Below are 19,310 nucleotides of genomic sequence, written 5' to 3'. Positions count from 1 at the left end.
TCTTCAAATGCTCGTTGTGTAATTTGTATGCATTAATGTTACTTTATCAGCACTCTTTTAAGTAGAATTTGTATGATATATCTTTTGTCATTCTTTCATTTGAAACTTTGTGTCTCTTGTTTCAGACATGTCTCTATAACTAAACTTGTTTTATTTTTTAAACATTTATTTATTTATTTATTTATTTATTTATTTATTTATTTATAGAGAGAGTGTGCAAATGGGGAGGGGGCAGAGAGAGATGGAGAGAATCTCAAGCAGTCTCCCCACCAAGCACAGAACCTGTCGTGGGGCTCTATGTCACGACCTTGAGATCATAACCTGAGCCAAAACAAGGGTTGGATGCCAGCCCACTGAGCTACCCAGGCACACCAACTAAATTTATTTTAAACCACTTTAACACTCCTTGTATTTTAACTGGAGAGTTTAGCCCTTTAACATTGATTGTAATTTTTTATATTTTTTTAAATTTATTTCTACCTTTTTAGTTTGTGTATGGTTTAGTTTTATTTTGCCTTACTTACAAACCAATTAGCCTGGTACTGTTTTGTGGAAGAACGCATAAGCTTCAGGGATCAGAAAGAAGGGACTTTATTGTGCAAAGAATAGAAAGCGGCATGAATACCATTTTGGCATCCGTTTCCTTTGCCCCCAAGTTCCAAGTGGGCATCGGCATGGGGGGCAGTTGGTTACCATGCTCACAGTAAAACTGCATCCCTGGTGAGAAACACTGAGCTTGGGGGACCTGGTATTTTATAACAAGTGGTAGCAAGCCTGCTCTTTGTCTTGGAGAGAAACATTACTTCATCCCTCAAGGATGCTTGCTGCCAAAACAATCCTGAGAGATGGCCGGGTTAGGAGTGGGCAGTGCCTTATGTTTTCACATACTCAGCAAGAATGAATAGAGAATGCAGAGACACTCAGAGCCCATGGTGGCTGAACTCTCAGCAAGTCATTAGATGTTAACTCTAATTACCATCCTGCTGTATATGCTTTTTAAATCAAGATTTCATTTCTAACTTGATGTAAGCCCACAAATTGTGCAAAACTTTGACTTTTTTTTTTTAATGCAATTCATAAGTGTTTAGCTTTACCCATAAGTGTCATTGTCAGTCAAATTTCTCAGGTTGTTGATCTGGAAGTGTCTTTATCTTGCCCTTATTCTTGAAAGATATTTTGCAAGGTAGAGACTCTGAAGTTATTACTGTTTCCCCCTAGCAGTGTTTGCTTATTACCCTACCCTTCGGTGCCTTCCAGTGGTGCCATTGAGATGTCTGTGACATTCTAATTAACATTCATTTGTGGAAAACCTGTCTTTTCTTCTGGTTGCTTGGAAGAAGCATTCTGCAGTTTTAATATGTATTTAGGTGTGGATTTCTTTTTATTTAATCCTCTTTGGGACTTGGGGGGGGGGCTTCATAAATATGAAGACTGGTGTATTTTATCAACTCTGAAAAATTCTCAGCCATTGGCTCACCTCCTTGAATAGTGAGTGTCTGTTTGTCTTTCTCTCAGTGTAAGAATCAGGCACACTGGATTTTTCTCCCCCTGTCTTCCACTTCTCTTATGCTGGCTTTCATATTTCTTGTCTTTTTGACTTTCCTGTTTGCACTCTGTCAGTTGTCATCAGATCTAACTTCTCCTTTACTAACTATTTCTTGGGCTTTGTCTAAACTGCTCTTTATTGAGTTTTTTTTTTTTAAAGATTTTATTTATTTATTTGAGAGAGGCAGAGAGAGTGAGAGAGAGAATGAGTGGGGTGAGGGCAGAGGGAGAAGCAGCTCCCCACCGAGCAGGTAGCCCAACATGGGGCTCAATCCCAGGACCCTGAGACCATGACCCAAGACGATGGCAGACGCCCAACCTGCTGAGCCACCCAGGTTCCCCTATCTATTGAGTTTTAAATTTAAATCATTGTAGTTTAATTTTTGAAGTTCTACTTACATTAACAAATCTGCTTGATCTTTTGTAATCTCCAGTTTCCTTGTAATGCTTTCCATCTTTCTTTTTGTGTTTTAGACATGTTAAACGTATTTTATACTATTTATACAAAAATTTCAACCTCTCCATCTTCGCAGGTCTGATTCTTCTGACTCTTGCTCATGGTGGCTATTTCCTCGTGTATGTAGCAATTTATGACTGCAAGTCATGTTCCTTAGAATGTTCTCTGTTTAAGCTTTGAGGCATGTTTAAAATAGTTCCTCCAGAGTACTTATATTTGCTCCTGCCTGGTCCTCGGGATGCTGCAGTCTGAGACCATTCAAAAGTAAACGTTTGGCTTAGAGTTTCTCAGGCTGCTAGTGTGAATTTTGGCCTGGAACTGGCCTAACCATGAGCTGCAGGAGGCTGACAGGAGAAACCCTGTCCTTAGCCATTTCCAGAGCTCACACCTGAATAAGCAAGTCTCCTCCCAGAGTGAGGCTCTCCCTGCTCTCCCCCTACAGTCTGCTCTGTGGGGACCACGATTTTCAGCAGAGTGCCTCTGACCTGACCTCCCACCCTGCACTGCCCCAGGCTCTCTCCAGGTCCCATTCTCCAGACCCTGCTGAAATTCAGGTCTGGATTACAGGGATTGACATCAGACTCCAGGACAAACATCGCTTCTTCGTAGGGGATATCTTCTTATCCTAGTTTTTGCGTACATTTATGTTCCCCTACTTACTATTGGATTGGCCATGGTTTAAAGAGGGTTTTCTTCTGGTTCTGGCCAGCATTCTTATGTGTCTCAGGAAGGCTCCTCTGCATATGTCATCCGTCACATGACCAAGAATGGCACCCGCCAGCCTCCTCCTCCAGTTCTCTGCTGAGGAGGACGCACCACAGGCACCGTGTCCCGGGGATTAAACCCTGCTGCTGCTAGTGTCTCTGAGAATTCCTTTTATATGTTCATCTAGTTCCCATCTCGAATACGGGTATTCAGTATTTGGAGTGCTATAGATGTCTATGAAATATTGTTTAAAAGATGAATATTTTTTGCTAAGAAAAACCGGCAGAGACTGTACATTCTCCTTTGTACCCATTGCAGGTCTTGAGAGACATTTCTATTTTGAGGACTTTATTTTCCTTTTTAAGTTACAGAAACCCTTCCTGCTATAGTTTTCACCTGTTTCCTCTTTCCTGCTGACTCCCTTCCTCTTAACGTTCAACCGTAATTTATGTGTAGGCTCGGACTGACGAGGAAAAGCCCCTGTGTCTCTGCTCACAATCAGGTCTGCTCCCATACCGTCAGACCAAGTGCCCCGTCCACTAGGAACTTGTCCACTGGCCGTCTTCGTCACGGGGGCTCACTGTATCAGCCGTGGAACCAGAGGCGTGTGTGTGCGTCTCCTTGGGCCGCAGAGCAGACGGCTGGCTGGAAACAGTGTGTGTGTGTTGTCTCATACTTCCAGAAGCCAGAAGTCTGAGATCGCGGTGCCGAGGGCCATGCCCCCTGACACACGTAGGGAGCTTCCTCCTCACCTCTTCTATGTGCGGTGTCAGCTGTGACGCACCTGGACTGGTGGCCACACCGCTCTGATTTCTGCTTCTGTTGTCACATGGCCTTCTTATGAGGACACCAGTCACGATGGATTAGAGCCCACCCTACTCTCGTATGCCCTCATCTTAACTAATGACATTGACAACAACCCTGTTTTCAAATAAGGTCACATTCTAGGGGCTGCAGGTCAGGACGTCAACGTATCTTTTTAGAAAGGGACACAATTCAACCCATAACAAACAACATGGGAACACTAGTAGGGTCAAACCCAGAGGTTCTGCAGATGCTGTCACCTCCCAATAAAACATGGTCCTTTTGCCCCTACCCTACTGATGAGTAGAAAAGACCAAGCACATTTCCGCCTCTACATGAAATGTTTTCAGAGTTCTTCTCTTAACTACACACTAGCGTCCCTTGGCTCTCAATGCTGTTTCATGTAACGAGCCTCCCTTTGGTGTCTCTGTGTTATCTTGTGAGTAAACTGACCTTTAACAAGAAAACCTAGCCATTCTGCACCAAAGACACTCCCAGCGTCTGTCCCCGAAGCCACGAGGAGGCCCGTGGAGGCCACCGCCCAGACTTTTGTCTGAGACACTCTGTCCACAGGATGTTGTCCTCATGGCATTTCTTGACCAAGTGTAGTTGTCTAGGGAAATGAGGATCTTACCCTGTCACCCTCTTGGTTGCCACTCCCTTCTTTGATTTCTTCTGATACACACCTAGTAAAATTCTGGACCCGTTGCTGTGCACTCGCAGATGGGCAGATCTTGTTTGGACCCTTTCATCTTGTGTAAGTTTAGGCAGTGGGTTCAGCTCCTTGAGCCTCGTAAGATGGGACTCATGTGTCCATTCTGCGGATTTTGTAAGTGTGTTATACAGATGAAACTGGAAAAAGAGCCCAGCTCTTGATAACCAGCAGATCTCTGCAAGCAGTCACCATAAAACCCCTTTAAACAAACGTAGGAAGGGTTGCAGACGGTGGCTGTCCGGAGTGTTTCCTCATTGGTGGGAGAGGCAGCCAGAGAATCTAAATCATCATCTGGCACTGTGAGTAAAACGGGGAGCCCGGGGAAGACACCCTCCCACAGCCCGCAGCATGGAGGGACTTGGTAGGCTTCTCAGGAGCGACACGGCCCTGCACCGAGAAGTGGGAGAGCGGTACAGCCAGGGCATCCCGGGCAGTGACCACAGCACCCACAGTGTCGTGGACCCGGGAAGCCCATCTGCACACAGCGTGTCAGCGTGGCCCAGCCTTTCTGGGGCAGGAAGGAGGGCGATGGTGAGGAGAGGGAGCGGTGACCAAGAATGGCACAGCTGCTCCGCTCTGCAGTTTGTGCTTCTCCTGGACGACGGGGCACCTGGTGCATGGGGGTAACTTGACCCCGTGTGCTTCTAGAAAGATCGTTTAGGGGCGCCTGGGTGGCGCAGTCGTTAAGCGTCTGCCTTCAGCTCAGGGCATGATCCTGGCATTCTGGGATTGAGTCCCACATCAGGCTCCTCTGCTGGGAGCCTGCTTCTTCCTCTCCCACTCCCCCTGCTTGTGTTCCCTCTCTCGCTGGCTGTCTCTCTCTCTGTGTCAAATAAATAAATAAAATCTTAAAAAAAAAAAAAAAAGAAAGATCGTTTAAGTAGCAGGACTGCAGGTGGGTTGTAAGGGATGGCATCTAGTCGGAAATTACCGTATTCTGGCGGGAACTGATGGGGGCCCAAACCACGTCCCTGAGAGCAGGGCTGGATAGAAGGGGAGACGTGAAAAATACTGAGAAAGTCTCACCAACAAGTCTGTGCATCGTTAGACTTCCAAAATAAAGAAGCACCAGAAGTGAATGTAGTTCTTGCCTCCCAGTGTGGGCCGTGGGATAAACGGTTGCCCCCACAGAGGACAATAGAGTTTAACAGGGAGCTTTCAGATAAAAATGCTAGAATTGGGGGTCTACTCCTCTCCCAGTCGTGTCACTTTCTGTGTGAAACTCTAGAATTTTAGCAAACAACAACTTTGGTGAGCAGTTTACAGTTTGCAGAGCACGTCCACATTTTGCTTTAACTGCACAGAAAGGCCCCATTTGTAGGTGACAACCTTGTGAGGAAGGAAAACAGGTTCCCTCTCCTGCCCCCCGCCCCCGGCCGCTGAGTGCACACTGGTTCTCAGACGCGGCCGTGGGCATTTTGGACACGGAGGGCTGTCCTGTGCACTGGGGGTGCTCATCAGCACCCCAGCTTCTGCCCCCATAGCATCCCTCCCACCCACCCCCAGCTGTGACAACCACACATGTCTCCAGGCATTGCCAAGTGTCCCCCTGGAGACATGTGTGGTCAGCCCCACTTGAGAACCCTGTTCTAGCGGCTCAGAGTTTCAGGAAAGGTCAAGTCACAGTCGGGACAGTGGATAGAATTCGGGTATTTCACATCCGCCATGTGTCCCACGGAGCAGCCCCTGGTAGCACCGCACACAGCCGGCTCCCTGCTCGGCCGGTCTGCTCTCTGATGCTCGCACACCCGCCCAGCACCACACGGGTACATTTCCAGGAGTATCTTGTTCATTCCTCTATCATTTTACGTTCTACATCTGATAAACCCGGTAGGCAGAGTTCACGTCTGGCTTGCCGGCGCCCAGCACCCTGTGAGTCGAGTGTGCGGTGACCGTGAGCTCGCGCTCCCTGGAACTCCATCTGGGGGAGTTCTCTGAAGCCTGGGTGTAATGTAGATTTCTCTAAGAGAGCATAGCTGCGTGTTTCCACCGGGCACCTTGGGTAAGAAGTAGTCAAGACCACTGGAGCTTTTGCTGCTGTTTTCAGATGACACAGGGGGTGCGTGAGGGCCACAGGCCTGTGTACGGAGGGGCTGTGTGCACAGATGGTCAGGGGTCACTCTCGCTCCCCCGGTCCTCTCTTGTTACTGCTAGTGCTCAATCACGGGCCCTGGTCTGCAAGGGGGGTGATTTCCGTCCATCTCGCATGGGGGGTGCAGTCCTGTGAGACCCCGCACTGGGCGGGTGACTTTGTCCCCTGAGGCCCTCGGTGCTGTAAACGGAACCTGGGCAGCATTCTTGGCTTGTAACAGGTTTGTTGACCAAACGCGGCTTGTAATGGGATCAAAGCACACCTTTCAGTACTTATCAGAGTGAATGACTGGGGACCCTGTCAATTTGCATAGCTTTTTCTTCCCACGCCTGAATAACAGACAATCATGTTTGCTTTCAGTTTTAAATATTTGATTAAGAAATTAGTATTTCCAGCCCTACGGACTGACCAGACTCATGGTCTCTTTGCCCAGCTTGAGGTTGTGTCAGGCCGGGAGGCTGCTGTGTCACTGCCAGGCTCAGCGCGGGATGGGAAGAGATACAGGGAGAGAACAGACTCACTGGGACTGGTCTGCACACAGGTGGCCTCCCTCTGACCGTTTCTCTCATGGAGAGCTGTCTTTTCTTCTGGGGTTACTGCAGCTGGAGACCCCCCCCCCCCCGCCCCAGCCTGCACGTACTTACAGGACAGAGGCTTCCGGATCTGGAAGTTCCTGGAATTCCTCCCTCAGCCCCAGGCCTGGTGCTGCATGCTTCTGCTCCAGACAGCATCTCAGAGACCCCCAGACGTGCCCCTTCATCACATGGCCACACCTGATCTGTAAGAAACCTTGCACCCTTCCTCCTGCAAGCTCTGTGAATACAGGTCCATTCAGTGAAGAGCCCCTCCTGAGCCTCCCCGCAGCAGTGACCATCCCTGCTCTCTGGAACTCAGACCTGAGCTGCTGCGCCCCCAGCAAATCAAGCTCTTGTGGTGGGGCTTGAAGCAAAGGCGGTGGCATCCCCCGACCCCGTCCTTCGGGTGGAGGGCGAGGAAGGGTATGACAGTACGGATTTTGCCAAAGTTACCTTCCTTCCAGAAGCCTCCCTCTCCTTCCTGTCCAGGGCGTGTTCTGTGCTTAAAGAAGGGGGAATTCCAGGGAGGACCACACCTTAGTTATTGTTTCTGAAATTCTGAAATCGTATGCCTCAGGTGTCCTGGGGACTTGGTAGAACTTTAATTTCCATTAATCAATCATGAAACCCCCTTTGCTCTAAATTCTCAATGACCTGTTCTTGTACAAGTTGGGGCCCACCTCATCTGTTTGCCCAGGAAAAATGGCTCCTTATCCCCAGGGTTCACCCCAAGTGCCTCCTCCTCCAGTTAGGACCGACTTCTCATTTGTCTTTGTCCACGTTAGCATTTCCTTACACGTTTCTTTCGCATTGCATAGAAACTGCATTGTGTTTGCCCGTTCACCTTGTCCTCATGGGACGGCGAACTTCGACAGGTCAGGAGCTGTCCACACTCATCTCTGTATCCCTAGGGCTGAGCACAGCACCAGGCCCCAGGAGGTGTCCATGACCATTCGTGGGGCCGAGGACAGTGCACGTGGTCAGCACTTGCTTACTGGCAGTGGCACAGAACACAGGCTTCCCATGGTCAAAGCAGAGAAAAACTCAAGGTCATTAGGGGGCTGCTGAGCTTGGTCTTCTCTCCAAGCCTCCCCTCCCCTCCCCACCATCAGGGCACGAGACTTTGTTAAGCTTACCGTTCCCCCCCAGTATTTGGGAGGGTCATTTAGGCCCAGGTGAAAGTGGGCCCTGATACCTACTGCAGAGTTGGTGGTCTGGAAGTATGCATTGTATTAGCACAGGAAGTGGTGGTAAACGATCTTTAGAGATTATGAGACGTACTTTACCAGGTTAAAGATAAAGGCAAGCAGAAATATTCTAGTAATGAAATTATTTCTACAGTTGAAAATATGAAAGCTTTTTTTTTCTCTTTCGAGACATCCAAGTTCAATAGAACAGTTTGGTTGCACTTAAACATGGGGGATCGTGAATGCTCCATAAGACATTTCCTTTCCAATTCGGTTATAAATGCTCTTGTGGTAAAACAGAGCCTTGATCTAGGCCTGCCCGAGGCTTTTGTCCTCAGCTGGATGCCCCCAAGCTGGCACATTTGGCATACGGTACTGCCACCCGCTCCCCCAGTGAAGCTTGTTAGAACTGGCCCCTTCCTCATCCCAGGGGCTGCACCAGCCCCATGTCCACGGCCCATCAGCTGCTCTCTGCCAGAGCTACATGGCAGAGTCCTGGCCTATCTCTGCATTTGTTCAGAGCCGGAGGCCTGAAGTGCTGGCCAAGGAGAAAGGGAAGTCTCTAGGCCTTAAGAAGCTGTTTCCCAGAGTGGGGAGAGCCGCCCTCCAGCAGAACCCTTGTGGGAAGCAGGACCCAGTTTTGACATGCATATTTGCATCTTAGAGATGCGCGGCGGGAGCACAGAACTTGCAGGTGTGCTCCAGCTCTCCAAGCAAGGGAGTGGCAGGACCATCATCACTCACCACCCAGCCTGTGGCATCCATCGTACCCCAGAGATCTTACGTGGCCTCACGTCCTGACCCAGATGCAGCATGAAATTGCCAGTTTGTATTTGGGGCACACTTTAGCAAAGATAGCCCTTTACAGGTAGTAATGTAACCTTCGACTTAGCCAAGGGGATGACAGGACACTTGGGATTTTTCACAATCTACCTGGCAAAAGAGCAGTGTCTGTCACGCAATACCATATGCATGAATGTTTCTGAACTTTTCAGGGGGTGGTGGTAGTGTGCTGACATTGTTTGACCTTATCTTAAACATTGACTCAACACGTGCATGTTGCACAAGAGTAAAACAGAAAAGGCTGCACGGAGCTCAAAGATCTGGAACTGTCTATAGCCCTCTGGTGAGCATTTCTAGAAAAAAAAAGAAAAAAGTATGTTCCCCTTTAAGGCAGATCCCCTCCAGCCCTCCAGCCAGCAGCCGGCCTCCAAGAGCCCTGCCTCAGGACACTGTGCTGGGCCTAGTAAGTCATCCGTTTGGATAATTTTCTATATATGGAGTCGGAGGTCATGGAGAACGGATGTGTCTTTGTTCTCCAAGCACTGCCAAGGGAGGTTTCCTCAGACCGCGTGGGGATCCGTTCATCCCGGGGGAGTGACGGATGGAACCGCAGGTCCGGACGCCCCGGGCTACGGGGCCGCGGCGCGGGGGCGAGGAGAGGTGCAACGCGCACTGCGAAGGCTCACGGAGCCCCTCGGATTTTGTGTCATTTTCCAGAAATGTTCGCTAATTAACAAAAGTTTTGTTCGGCACAGAAGAGCATTACGCCAACGTGTGTATGTGGCTGTTTTAAGGAAAGAAACCATCACGACACCCCCAAGCTAGAAAAGAGCCTGCAGGGCAGCGGAGCAGAACGGAGGTCCGGCGCCGGAGCCGCTGGGGCCCCAGCACCGCCCGCCGGGCGCAGCGCAGCGGTCCTCGGTGGGGCTCGGCAGCCTTGCGCCGCCCCGGGCGCCGGGTGGGGGTGTGGGCCGGGGGCGGGTTAGCGCGCAGGGAGTCCTCGGAGGGAGGGAGCACCAGGAGAAGGGGGAGGAGAAGGAGCGCCTGGGGCGCTGGGACGGTGGCCCTGATTGGTGGTAGTGTCAGGGGGCCGGGGCAGGGGCGGGGTTGCTCGGCGTTGGTCCTCTGGCGGGGGGGAGGGGGAGGAGGAGATGGAGGAGGAGGAGGGAGCGCCTGGGTTTGGACTTGCTGATTGGCGGCAGTGGCGGCGGGCGGGGCGGGGCGGGGCGGGGCTGGTCCTCGCCGGGGCGGCGGCGGCCGCAGCAGTGGGGGGGGGGGGGTCGGGAGCATCTGATTGGCGGTAGTGACTGTGGGAGGGGTGGGTGGGGCTGCCTGGGGCTGGTCCTCGCTGGGCGGCGGCGGCCGTAGCGGCTGCAGCAGCGGCCGAAGGAGGAGGAGGGCGAAGAGAAGGAGGAGGAGGAGGACGAGGAGGAGGAGGAGGAGGAGGAGGGAGCATCTGGGGCGGCCGCCACTGATTGGCTGTAGTGGCTGAGGGCGGGGCGGAGCTGGCGGAGGCTGGTCCTCGCCGAGCGGCGGCAGCAGTGGCAGCCGCGAGAGGAGGAGGAGGAGGAGGAGGGGGAAAAGAGGAGGAGGAGGGAGCATCTGGGGCGGCGGGCGCTGATTGGCAGTAGTGGCTGAGGGCGGGGCGGGGCGGGGCAGGCTGGGGCTGGTCCTCGCTGGCTGCAGGAGGAGGAGGGGGAGGAGGAGGAGGAGGGCGGGAGGAGGGAGCGCTGGAGCCCCGGCCGCGGTGGCCGGCTCGGCCTGCCCTTTGTGCCCGCAGCCCGCGCCCCGCGCCGATGGCCGCCGCGCCGGGCTCCCCCGCGGCGCGTACCCGCCCGCGGACCTGACCCCGCGCGCCTGGGATGCGCCGGGAATGCGCGTCCTCCGGGCCTGCGGCTCCTCCCGGCTAAGCGCGGGGCGATGGACCTGAGCATGAAGAAGTTCACCGTACGCAGGTTCTTCTCCGTGTACCTGCGCAAGAAGTCGCGCTCCAAGAGCTCCAGTCTAAGTCGACTCGAGGTAAATGCCATCGCCTCTGTGCGCGCAGGTACCCAGGTCCCCGCCGCGCCCTGGAGGATGCTGCGGGTCGCAGAGCCATCCCGAGCCCTTTCTATTGTCACATGCACGATACCCACAGACCCATGTCAGGGAGTTAAAGTTATTTGAGAGCCGGTCCGGTTTTTCTAAAACCGAACGCTATTGTTGGGACTTAGCAATAACTGGACCGGTCCTCGGGTTCTCCTCGGGGATTAAACTCTGCCCCTGTGGAATTTCTAACTAATTTTGTTTCGGAGTCTGCGCAGGATGCGGAGCGGTCACCGTGCCCACATAGGTGCTGGGGTAGGGAGGGCGTTTCGGTCCGTGCGGCTGGACCGCGGCTCGGTGTGGCATCTTCGAAGTCCCAAGAAGAGAACCTCCGCGGCTCTCCCCTCGGCTGAGGGTCGTGGGGGTAGAGGGGTGGGTTTATATTTCTGTGGCCCGCAGCCACACAAGTGCTACCGTATGGTGCAGATGTTGGTGTATTTGAAATCAGTGTAGCATTGACCATATATATACATACATACGTTAAAAGGTAACAGCTCAGTCTGGTCGGGCCAGTCTCAAACGGTGCTCAGTAGCGAAGTGCCTGGCGCAATATCCCTGCAGCCCCGGGTTTGATAGAGATTCGCCCTGAAACCCAGAGGACCCTGAAAATTATAATCTTTTTTTCTGTCCCTCATCTTGTCATCTTTGGGTTTCCAAAATCGCTGTGGACAGTTCTCTGATGTGTTTATTTCAGCAGTCAGATCTTGTTCTCTTCATCCCGGTGTCCAAATTACATTGTTGAATCTATAGATGACCAAATGGTGGAACGTGTTTAAGTAAAAAGAGAGAGAGAGAGAGACATTGTGATGTTGGGGGAGGGGCTGGCCACACAGCTAGTGTTGCCCTTTGACGTTGCCCTGGCCTTTGCCACAAGGCTGGCACCTCCCTGGGTTTTGACTTGTTTCTAAGGAAGTCAAATCAATTGGAACAATGTCACATTTTTCATCTTGGTTTTCTTTGTCCCGGCTGCCATGATATTCGATACAGGCATGGGCTGTTACAATTACCAGATATTTAAGCAAAGCTCAGGAATAGCCATGAATGCAACAGGGAATTACTTGTATAAAAAGTTTCTGTTATGGTATCACTAAGTCAGAGTTGGACTGGATAGGACTTTTGTGGCTGGTTTCTGAGGGTAGAACGTATTTTTCAAACAAACACAACTGTTAATCAAATAATGGAGGAGGGCTTGCCTCAAACCTTAACTGACAGAAATTAAACACGAATTCAGTGAGATAAATCATTTTCCTGGATCTCAGGGATTTTTTAAAAAGCTAAAGTTGATAAGAACAGAAAGTCAGAACAGTATTTACCTTTATGCCCAATAACTTTTTATTCATCAAAACGCCAAGTTTATTATACAGCTCCTTGTCTCCTTTCATTTATTGTCCTTGCCAAGGGGAGGCACAGGGGTGGGCAAACTCCCAGTGCTGGGCAGGAAGACCAGCAATAGATACCGGGCTGGGGTATCTGGTAGAGGGTCAGGAATTCCATCAACTTGATGTACTCACCTCCAGTGTTCGGGTTCAGCAGGGAGAACCATGTCTGGGAAGTGCCTCAAAAAAATAACATAATGAGAAACCAAGAGGGAGATAGAAATGAGGTTTCTTCAATGTGAAAATAAAATTTCTAAACCATAAATACACGATCAGATGGGCAGAAGGTCAGCTGACTAGAGAGGAATGTGATCTATCAGCACGTAATCCATGAGCACTCCGTATAACCTGGATGCTGGATGCTGGGTGCCGGATAGAAGCACTGAGAAAGGTGGTCAGCTGGGACGCAAGTCTCAGTTCTCTGCAAATGCATTCACCTGTCTCTTGTGAAAACTCAGGTAGGCGTGTTTTCCTATCATTCTGTTGACAGGGGGACTTCCACCCAAATTGAGGATTTTGGTGGAAACTTACCAACTAATTCATCCTGCAGTTGCTTTTTAAAAACCTGCTATGTGTTCAGCCCTTTTCTCAGCATTGTAGATCCGAAGCTACAAGTCCTAGAAGTCCTGGCCTCATGATGCCTCCACCTAGTGGGGGATCTGATAAGCCGCCGACCCTGTGCTTCCGTCCAGCAAGTTCCATATTCCTGCCCAGCTCTCTTTCCATCTTTTTCCAGAGAAGCCTGTTTACCCACTTGCTTATCCACAGCAGATTGTAGGCCAAGAAACATTCATCAGAAAAATGTAAAATTGTGGAGTGGGGAAGGGGGGGCTGTCCATAGTTCGAGGTTGAGTAATAGGACATATAAAGCACTTAGCATGGATGTATATTTTCTGTTTGGACTGATGAAAAAGATTACTCATTTTGTAAAAATGAACATTTTTTCATTGTTTCTGTGAAATTTATTTTGTAAAATATACATGGAGACTGAAAATTTTTGTTTTTTGAATTCAGACTCTAGTGCCATAAATAGGAAAGTGACAGTAGTTACTGTAAGTTGAAAACACTGTTATCTTTATTAAAATGGCCTTCAGGGAGAGACTCAGTCTTAATATTTTCATACTTGCTTTTAAATTTAACTTTAATCTAGAATCCAACATTTGGTAAACTCTAACCAACAGAGAAGCCAAATTACTTAATCAGATTTGGAAACAGTTTATGAATGACAGCTTAAATATTTTTATAGTGTCTCGGCGTTGCACCAACTGAGATGGCCAAATCGTTGACTCTGGCAAGAGTGATTTTTGGAGTTTCTAAAAGGAAATTGGGTATCTTTCCTAGACTTCTTTGTATGAGCCCTAGAAAGATATCAGCTTTCCCTGGCTGACCTTCACCTGATTTCAAGGTGTTGACCTCACTGCCTGAGAGCCTCCGCGCCTCCCTGGAGGGTATAACCAGCTCCTGATTCAGCAGTCCATTTTGTAGATGAGGAAACGGAGCCAGGGAAGCCAAAGGACTCACTTATGCGCCTAGACTGTTTTAAAGGAAGTTCTTGCTGTAAGAGTATGTGCCGTCTATTATTAATTTTAGCCCTTCTGGTTTGTGGGGTTGCTGGAGTTTCCCGTGTATTAGATGAGGCTTGAAGGAAAGCTATTGTAATTATTAAAAAGAAATTACTCTGAGGGGTATTTTGGAAGGTGCTCCATAACCTAGAATTATTCTAGAGAACCTTGTTTGAAGTCAGAAAGTTCCGGGTAAATCTGGGCTTTGTATCCTGTCCGCCTGCATTGGGTTCTCGTGTGATCTTTCACAGCAGGAGACTGGTCCTGAACGCGTGAGCCCCATTTCCCTCCACTGTGAGATGGGCTGGGACCTCCTGCCTCGTAGGGTTAAAGTGACGAGTGTGAGCTATCGTACCTATATACTTCACGGGGAGTCTGGGTGGTGGCACTGCTCGTTAGCCACGGATACTGATGAATATTTTCTGGGCGAGGGATGGTTTTCACAGTGCTCATTGTCTCCTGGTGCCATGTGAACCTGGGATTGCCCCGTGGCCTGCAAAACCCATGGCTTGTGCTATCCCAGTAAACCCTCAGCCTGGTAATTAATAGTTTAGACGACCTTCCTCCATACTTAGGGGAAGAAAAGGCCAGAGATCACTTCTCCCAGGCTTCCTTCCATACCATCGTTCACTAGGATCAGACCCATTGGCTAAGATGGAGTTTCCGTCGTCTGGCTGGATGGCGGTATTCCTCTTCCTTATCTTACGTATCACCCTGTGAGTCAGCTGCACCGGTCCGTGAATGCATTACCAATTCAGGCCCCAAAGCCATAGCATCAGAAGCTAAGGTGGCTTCTAGAGTCAGGAAATGCCCCAGCATCAGCATCCCAAGGTCGGGAGCTTCAGGAAAGCACCCTCTCTGGCTCAGCCTTCAGTTCCCCAGGAGAGACCTCAGAGGTCTGACGTTCAAGCTCCAAGCCTGGCATGGGGCTGTGGAAGGTTGAGAGGGTTTGGCTAGGAAGGGCTTGGACAGGGATATACTTTTTAAATTAATGAAAAGGGATCTTATTTACTCAGTACAATTTATCTACCAGTTTGTTAAAGGTATCAGTGCTCAAAGACAGTTCAGTCCAGGAACGGCTATTTTATGTGTAGTCACCAGAGCTGGGGAGTTGTTTCTCTTTAATTACCTGTCATTTTTGACATTTTTACTCAAAGACATTTGAGGGTGAATGAGAAGGACAAAATGCAAGTCCTTTAGCTGGGACATGGGCAGTGGTAAGCTGTTGAGTGGAAGAATTTCATTTATTTATGTACTGCTCAGCTGTTTACACGAAGAATTTGTAGCCTGTACCATGTACATCGTGCTAAACAGTTGGTACATAGGATGTGATCTTTGTATGATCTCTGCCCTCAGTGGGCTTAACGTCTAGTGAGAGAGGCAGACCCGGGAATGGAACCTAGCATGTGAAATTTCTAGCATCCGTGACTTAAACAGTCTGATTATATTGATTGTTAATTAATTTCTATTTCCCACAGTCGCAGGTCACCAAGTGTTGTCTGCGTGTGCGTTTGAATATATTTTAATTGCTTACCCCTTTTAAAGGGAAGCATGATGTCCTAATAAAGTAAGTGCTAAGGGGCTCTTAGCAAATCCTGGGAGTGATGTTGGCTCTGGTCGTGGAGAAAAGGAAAGCTTCCTGGAAAGTTAAACATTAAGGCTTATTCTTGGTGCTTGATAGGTAAGCTCTTCTTCTAGATCTTGGGTGGTTTCCCGGAAAACCATTTCTAATTAATATAATTTTCAGGTACTTTCAGTAAATGCACCCAAAAATTCTGTGGGAAGTCTGATTTTTATTGGGCTTTCAGACAACAAGAACAACAACAAAAATCAGAGAAGATCACAAGAAAGAGTCCATATTAATAAGTATTTAATTTGCTTACTGTTTTGCTTATATATGTTTCTTCTATTTTAAACACACTAAAATTAATTTCTTTTTGGTCACTTCTTGGGATAGGCCTTATCTCAGCAATTTCATGACATACTTGCTCTCCTTACATCGAAGAAAACTCCCCAAAATATTGTTGCTTTTTCAAAAATATGTGAAAAGACAACCAAAAATATTGAGATTTCCCCCATTTGTCTTTTTCACCTCCTTTCTGCCTTCTTTCCCTAAGCCTCCGTGCCAACTATCTTCCACCACACACCCCAATCTGGCAGAGACTGTTCCAGTATGTTTTTCATGCTTTCAGAAGCACAGGAAAGAAATGGAAATCCTCTGACTTATCACCCCGGGTTTCACCCTGCTGCTTGCATGCTGGGTGGACGGTTCTTAGTTGTGGCCAGTTAGTCAGTGGGTGGAAGAAGTCTGAACTCTCTGGGGCAGGGAGGGAGGTGGAGAGAGAGACGTTGGGGCTTGAGAGGCAGGACATGTTAACCAGTGTGGGGTGGGGTATTTAGTACATTCGGCTGCTCCAGTGGAAAGGGCTCCTCTGAAATATGGGGAAACTGAGGCTAGGTCTGTTTTATATGGAGTTGGTAACCAGTACTTTAGCCAGAAATAACCTTCCTCTTGGGCCCGAAGGTTCTGTGCTTGTCAAGTAAGTACAGACGGGCTGGAAGTAGAGACGTCCTCTGGAATGCTCTGCTTGTATTTCTGATGACGCTGGGTTGTGTTGTGTTGTATTTTTCCTCCAGCATTATATGTTTGCCGATATATTTTCACTGGCAAAAGCTATTAAATTAAACTCAAGTAGGAATTATCAACAAATAGTCTGTTAAGCTACAGTTTGATTTAATCAAGCAAATGGATGAGGCACAAATATATTCAGTATAAAATATGGTTCATCATGTCTGGTTTGCAGCTGTGTCAGAAGCCTTTCCTGCTCCGAGCTAGCAAGGAGGCGTAGTGGTGCGGTAGTTAGCCACGAGGCACCTGCACTCCGCGCTCTGGATGGCGAATGTGTGCGCAGTGACCACAAACCTGTGATTTCTCATGAAGTGGGCAAGAGCCTGCGTTTGAAACCACCCAAGATGTGCTGTGACAGAGACTCTTCTCCATCAAACTGTAGTCAGGCTCCTCTGGGTCCCCTTTGCAATGAGGCTCTGACCTTGGGCTCCTGCGTCGTCCTTGCAGTGCCCAGTGTTAGTAAGAATCCCGCTGAGCCAATTTAGAGAGAACTACCCCTGCCCCCCCGCCCTGATATCTGCCCGAATTCGTAATCCCCACCACTCCTCAGGTGATGTCTGGTCACCCCCTGCCTGCAGGGAGAATCCTACGAGGTCAGTTTAGAAAGACTCACCTTGCCCTCACCAACCCTCCAGCTCTGCTCCTTGCCCACAAATCCCCACTCTTCCTTCCTGTATCTGGGTCCAGCTCCAACTCTCTCCCCTACTAACAAGACCCCATTGCAGTGCTTGGGTGAATGGAGTCTTCCTGCTGTTTTAGCAGGGGTCAGAATAATCTTCCTTGGCCAGTACTTATTGTTATGGTAATTTGCATATGTATCTTGAGATCCATGAAGGCATGTCCCAGGGCCACCACTGGTCAGAGAACCCTACTTGGTTCCACCCAGAAAATACACAGTGCCACCGGCCACTCCTCCATGAGCTCTGGTGCTTGGGACCCCAGGCCGTGTTCCTGTCCCGCCACACCCTGCATAGTGCTACCTCCCTGCCTCTGGATGTGCCCCAACCTTGCTGGCTGCCCCTTCTCCGGGCCACCTGGCATGCCCTCGTCTCTGCCCTGAGCCTCGCCAGGCACGGCACCCGTTTGGGTTCCTACCTGCTCAGCTATAGGGGGACAGCCGTATACTACTAATACCATCTCGCGTCACAAAATGCTTGGAAAGTGAAATGGGCCTCGGCGGGGGGGCGGGGCATCTGCACTTGCTTTCTGGGGTGTTACACAAAGCTGGCTTTGGTTGGACCCTGTCTGTAACGAGTTTTGCACTACATTATGGAAACGTGGAGTTTCTCTCCTCTTTTGTCAGCCTCTCTTGCCCTACTGAGGACACATCTGCTTCAGGTTAGTATTATCACCGCAAAGCAGCTTTTCCGAAGTTGTGGCTCTGTTAAGGTTACCAAGAGTGGTGGTTTAATCTACAGTGCTGTCGTTTTGAATGTAAGTCATGAAACAGCAGCTCTCGTGAAACAGAGGAGGGAGTCCACACTGTTCTGGGGTCAGCCCTTGAGCTCGGGGACTAACAGCATGGCCGGGACTGGGAATGTTGGAAGAGGGGTGAGGCGTTCCTAGATACTCTCCGGCTTCTTATAGAGAAGAACTGTCCTGTCTTTTGACTGCTCTGTGCTCCCATATGAAATTAACAAGAGTCAAAAAACTGAATCCGCGACTGAGTACTTAGACTGTTGGCCATTGTGTTTTCTTCTGTTGCCAGAGGAAAGAGGGCTGTGAATGAGACTGGCAGGCTTCACGCCCCTGGAATGATTCATGTGCCGTATTTGCAGGCCTGGGATTTTCAGAGGGACATTAGCCAGAACACACCTCGGGACCTGCTTTGCTGCATCTCTGCAGCTCCCGTGAGCTGGGACACTCTGCGCTGAGACGATCCCGCCACACCGTCCAGCCCAAGGCCCACGGGCTTGCAGCTTGTACTCATTAAAATGTGCAGTTGAATTTATAAGGGGAAGGAATGGAGGGATTCTACTTTGAAAGACTCTATTTTGGATTATTTTGGGTAGAAATGCTCTAATGATTACTTAAGAAAATTGCTCATTCGGGTCCCCATGTTCACACTTATGGACCAAGATAATTGCAGACTTTCTAGAACTAAAGTTAGTATTAATATTAATTTCCAAATGTATTTTCACATCCGAAGTATAGCGTGGACAGCTCCTTTCTAAAGGTGTAAAAGAAAGCACATCACTCAGGAACGCGAGTAAAGTGCAAGAGGAGGCCCAAAGACACGGTGGCACGTCGTGTGTGGGAAGGTGTCCGTGAGGCCGGAAGGCAGCGGCGGAAGCCCCGTGGAGCTGTGCAGGCCCCACTGGGGCTTGTGGGGCCCCCCATTCGCTCGGCTGCCCGCCGGAGAACCGCCGAGGTGCGTCACGGCCGCACTCTGCAGGGCGAATGCACGGAGGTGCCCTGGGAGACATTCTTGTCCCAGGACTTGCTAAAGTGACTCTCTTTGGTTGACTTTGAAGATAAAGCAAAGGAAAGAAAACCAGACAAATGAAGCAGAAAGGAGCCCTTATTTTTAGAAGCCCTTCGGCTCCTCGCCACTGGCTGCGGTTGTAATGACCTGAGGGAACAGGGCAGGCGTGCTGCTGAAATAATACACTGGCAGTTGGAGCTAACTGCCTGCACCCCAGAGAACCCCAAGAAACAGCAGGAGGCCGGGCATGACTTCTGTATTTCTGGGTCTTATGTCTCTAGATCTCACATGCATTCTGATGTGTGACTTAGTCAAGACTTTGTAGGATCCACTCCAGCAGCGAAGTGGATAACAGTGTCCGACCTGATAG

General features: G+C 49.6%; 1 protein-coding gene across 6 annotated transcripts in view; it reads left to right on the top strand.

The window, feature by feature from the left end:
• RPS6KA2 (ribosomal protein S6 kinase A2) overlaps window positions 1–19,310 on the top strand; it is a 332,597-nt gene that overhangs the window by 165,625 nt on the left and 147,662 nt on the right. The window contains exon 1 of one of the 6 annotated variants that reach the window (XM_045805457.2): window positions 10,573–10,882. The exons of the other annotated variants lie outside the window; for them this stretch is intronic. Within the exon in view, the coding sequence (XP_045661413.1) occupies window positions 10,784–10,882 (99 nt within the window). The 5' untranslated portion in view covers window positions 10,573–10,783. Of the gene's footprint in view, window positions 1–10,572; window positions 10,883–19,310 lie in introns of those variants that run through there. 6 annotated transcript variants of the gene reach the window in all.

Source organism: Ursus americanus, chromosome 11 (genome assembly GCF_024610735.1).
Source record: "Ursus americanus isolate L20-20 chromosome 11, mUrsAme1.1.p, whole genome shotgun sequence".
In the NCBI taxonomy this organism is placed as follows: Eukaryota; Metazoa; Chordata; class Mammalia; order Carnivora; family Ursidae; genus Ursus; species Ursus americanus.
This window is presented reverse-complemented; position numbering and strand designations above follow the sequence as displayed.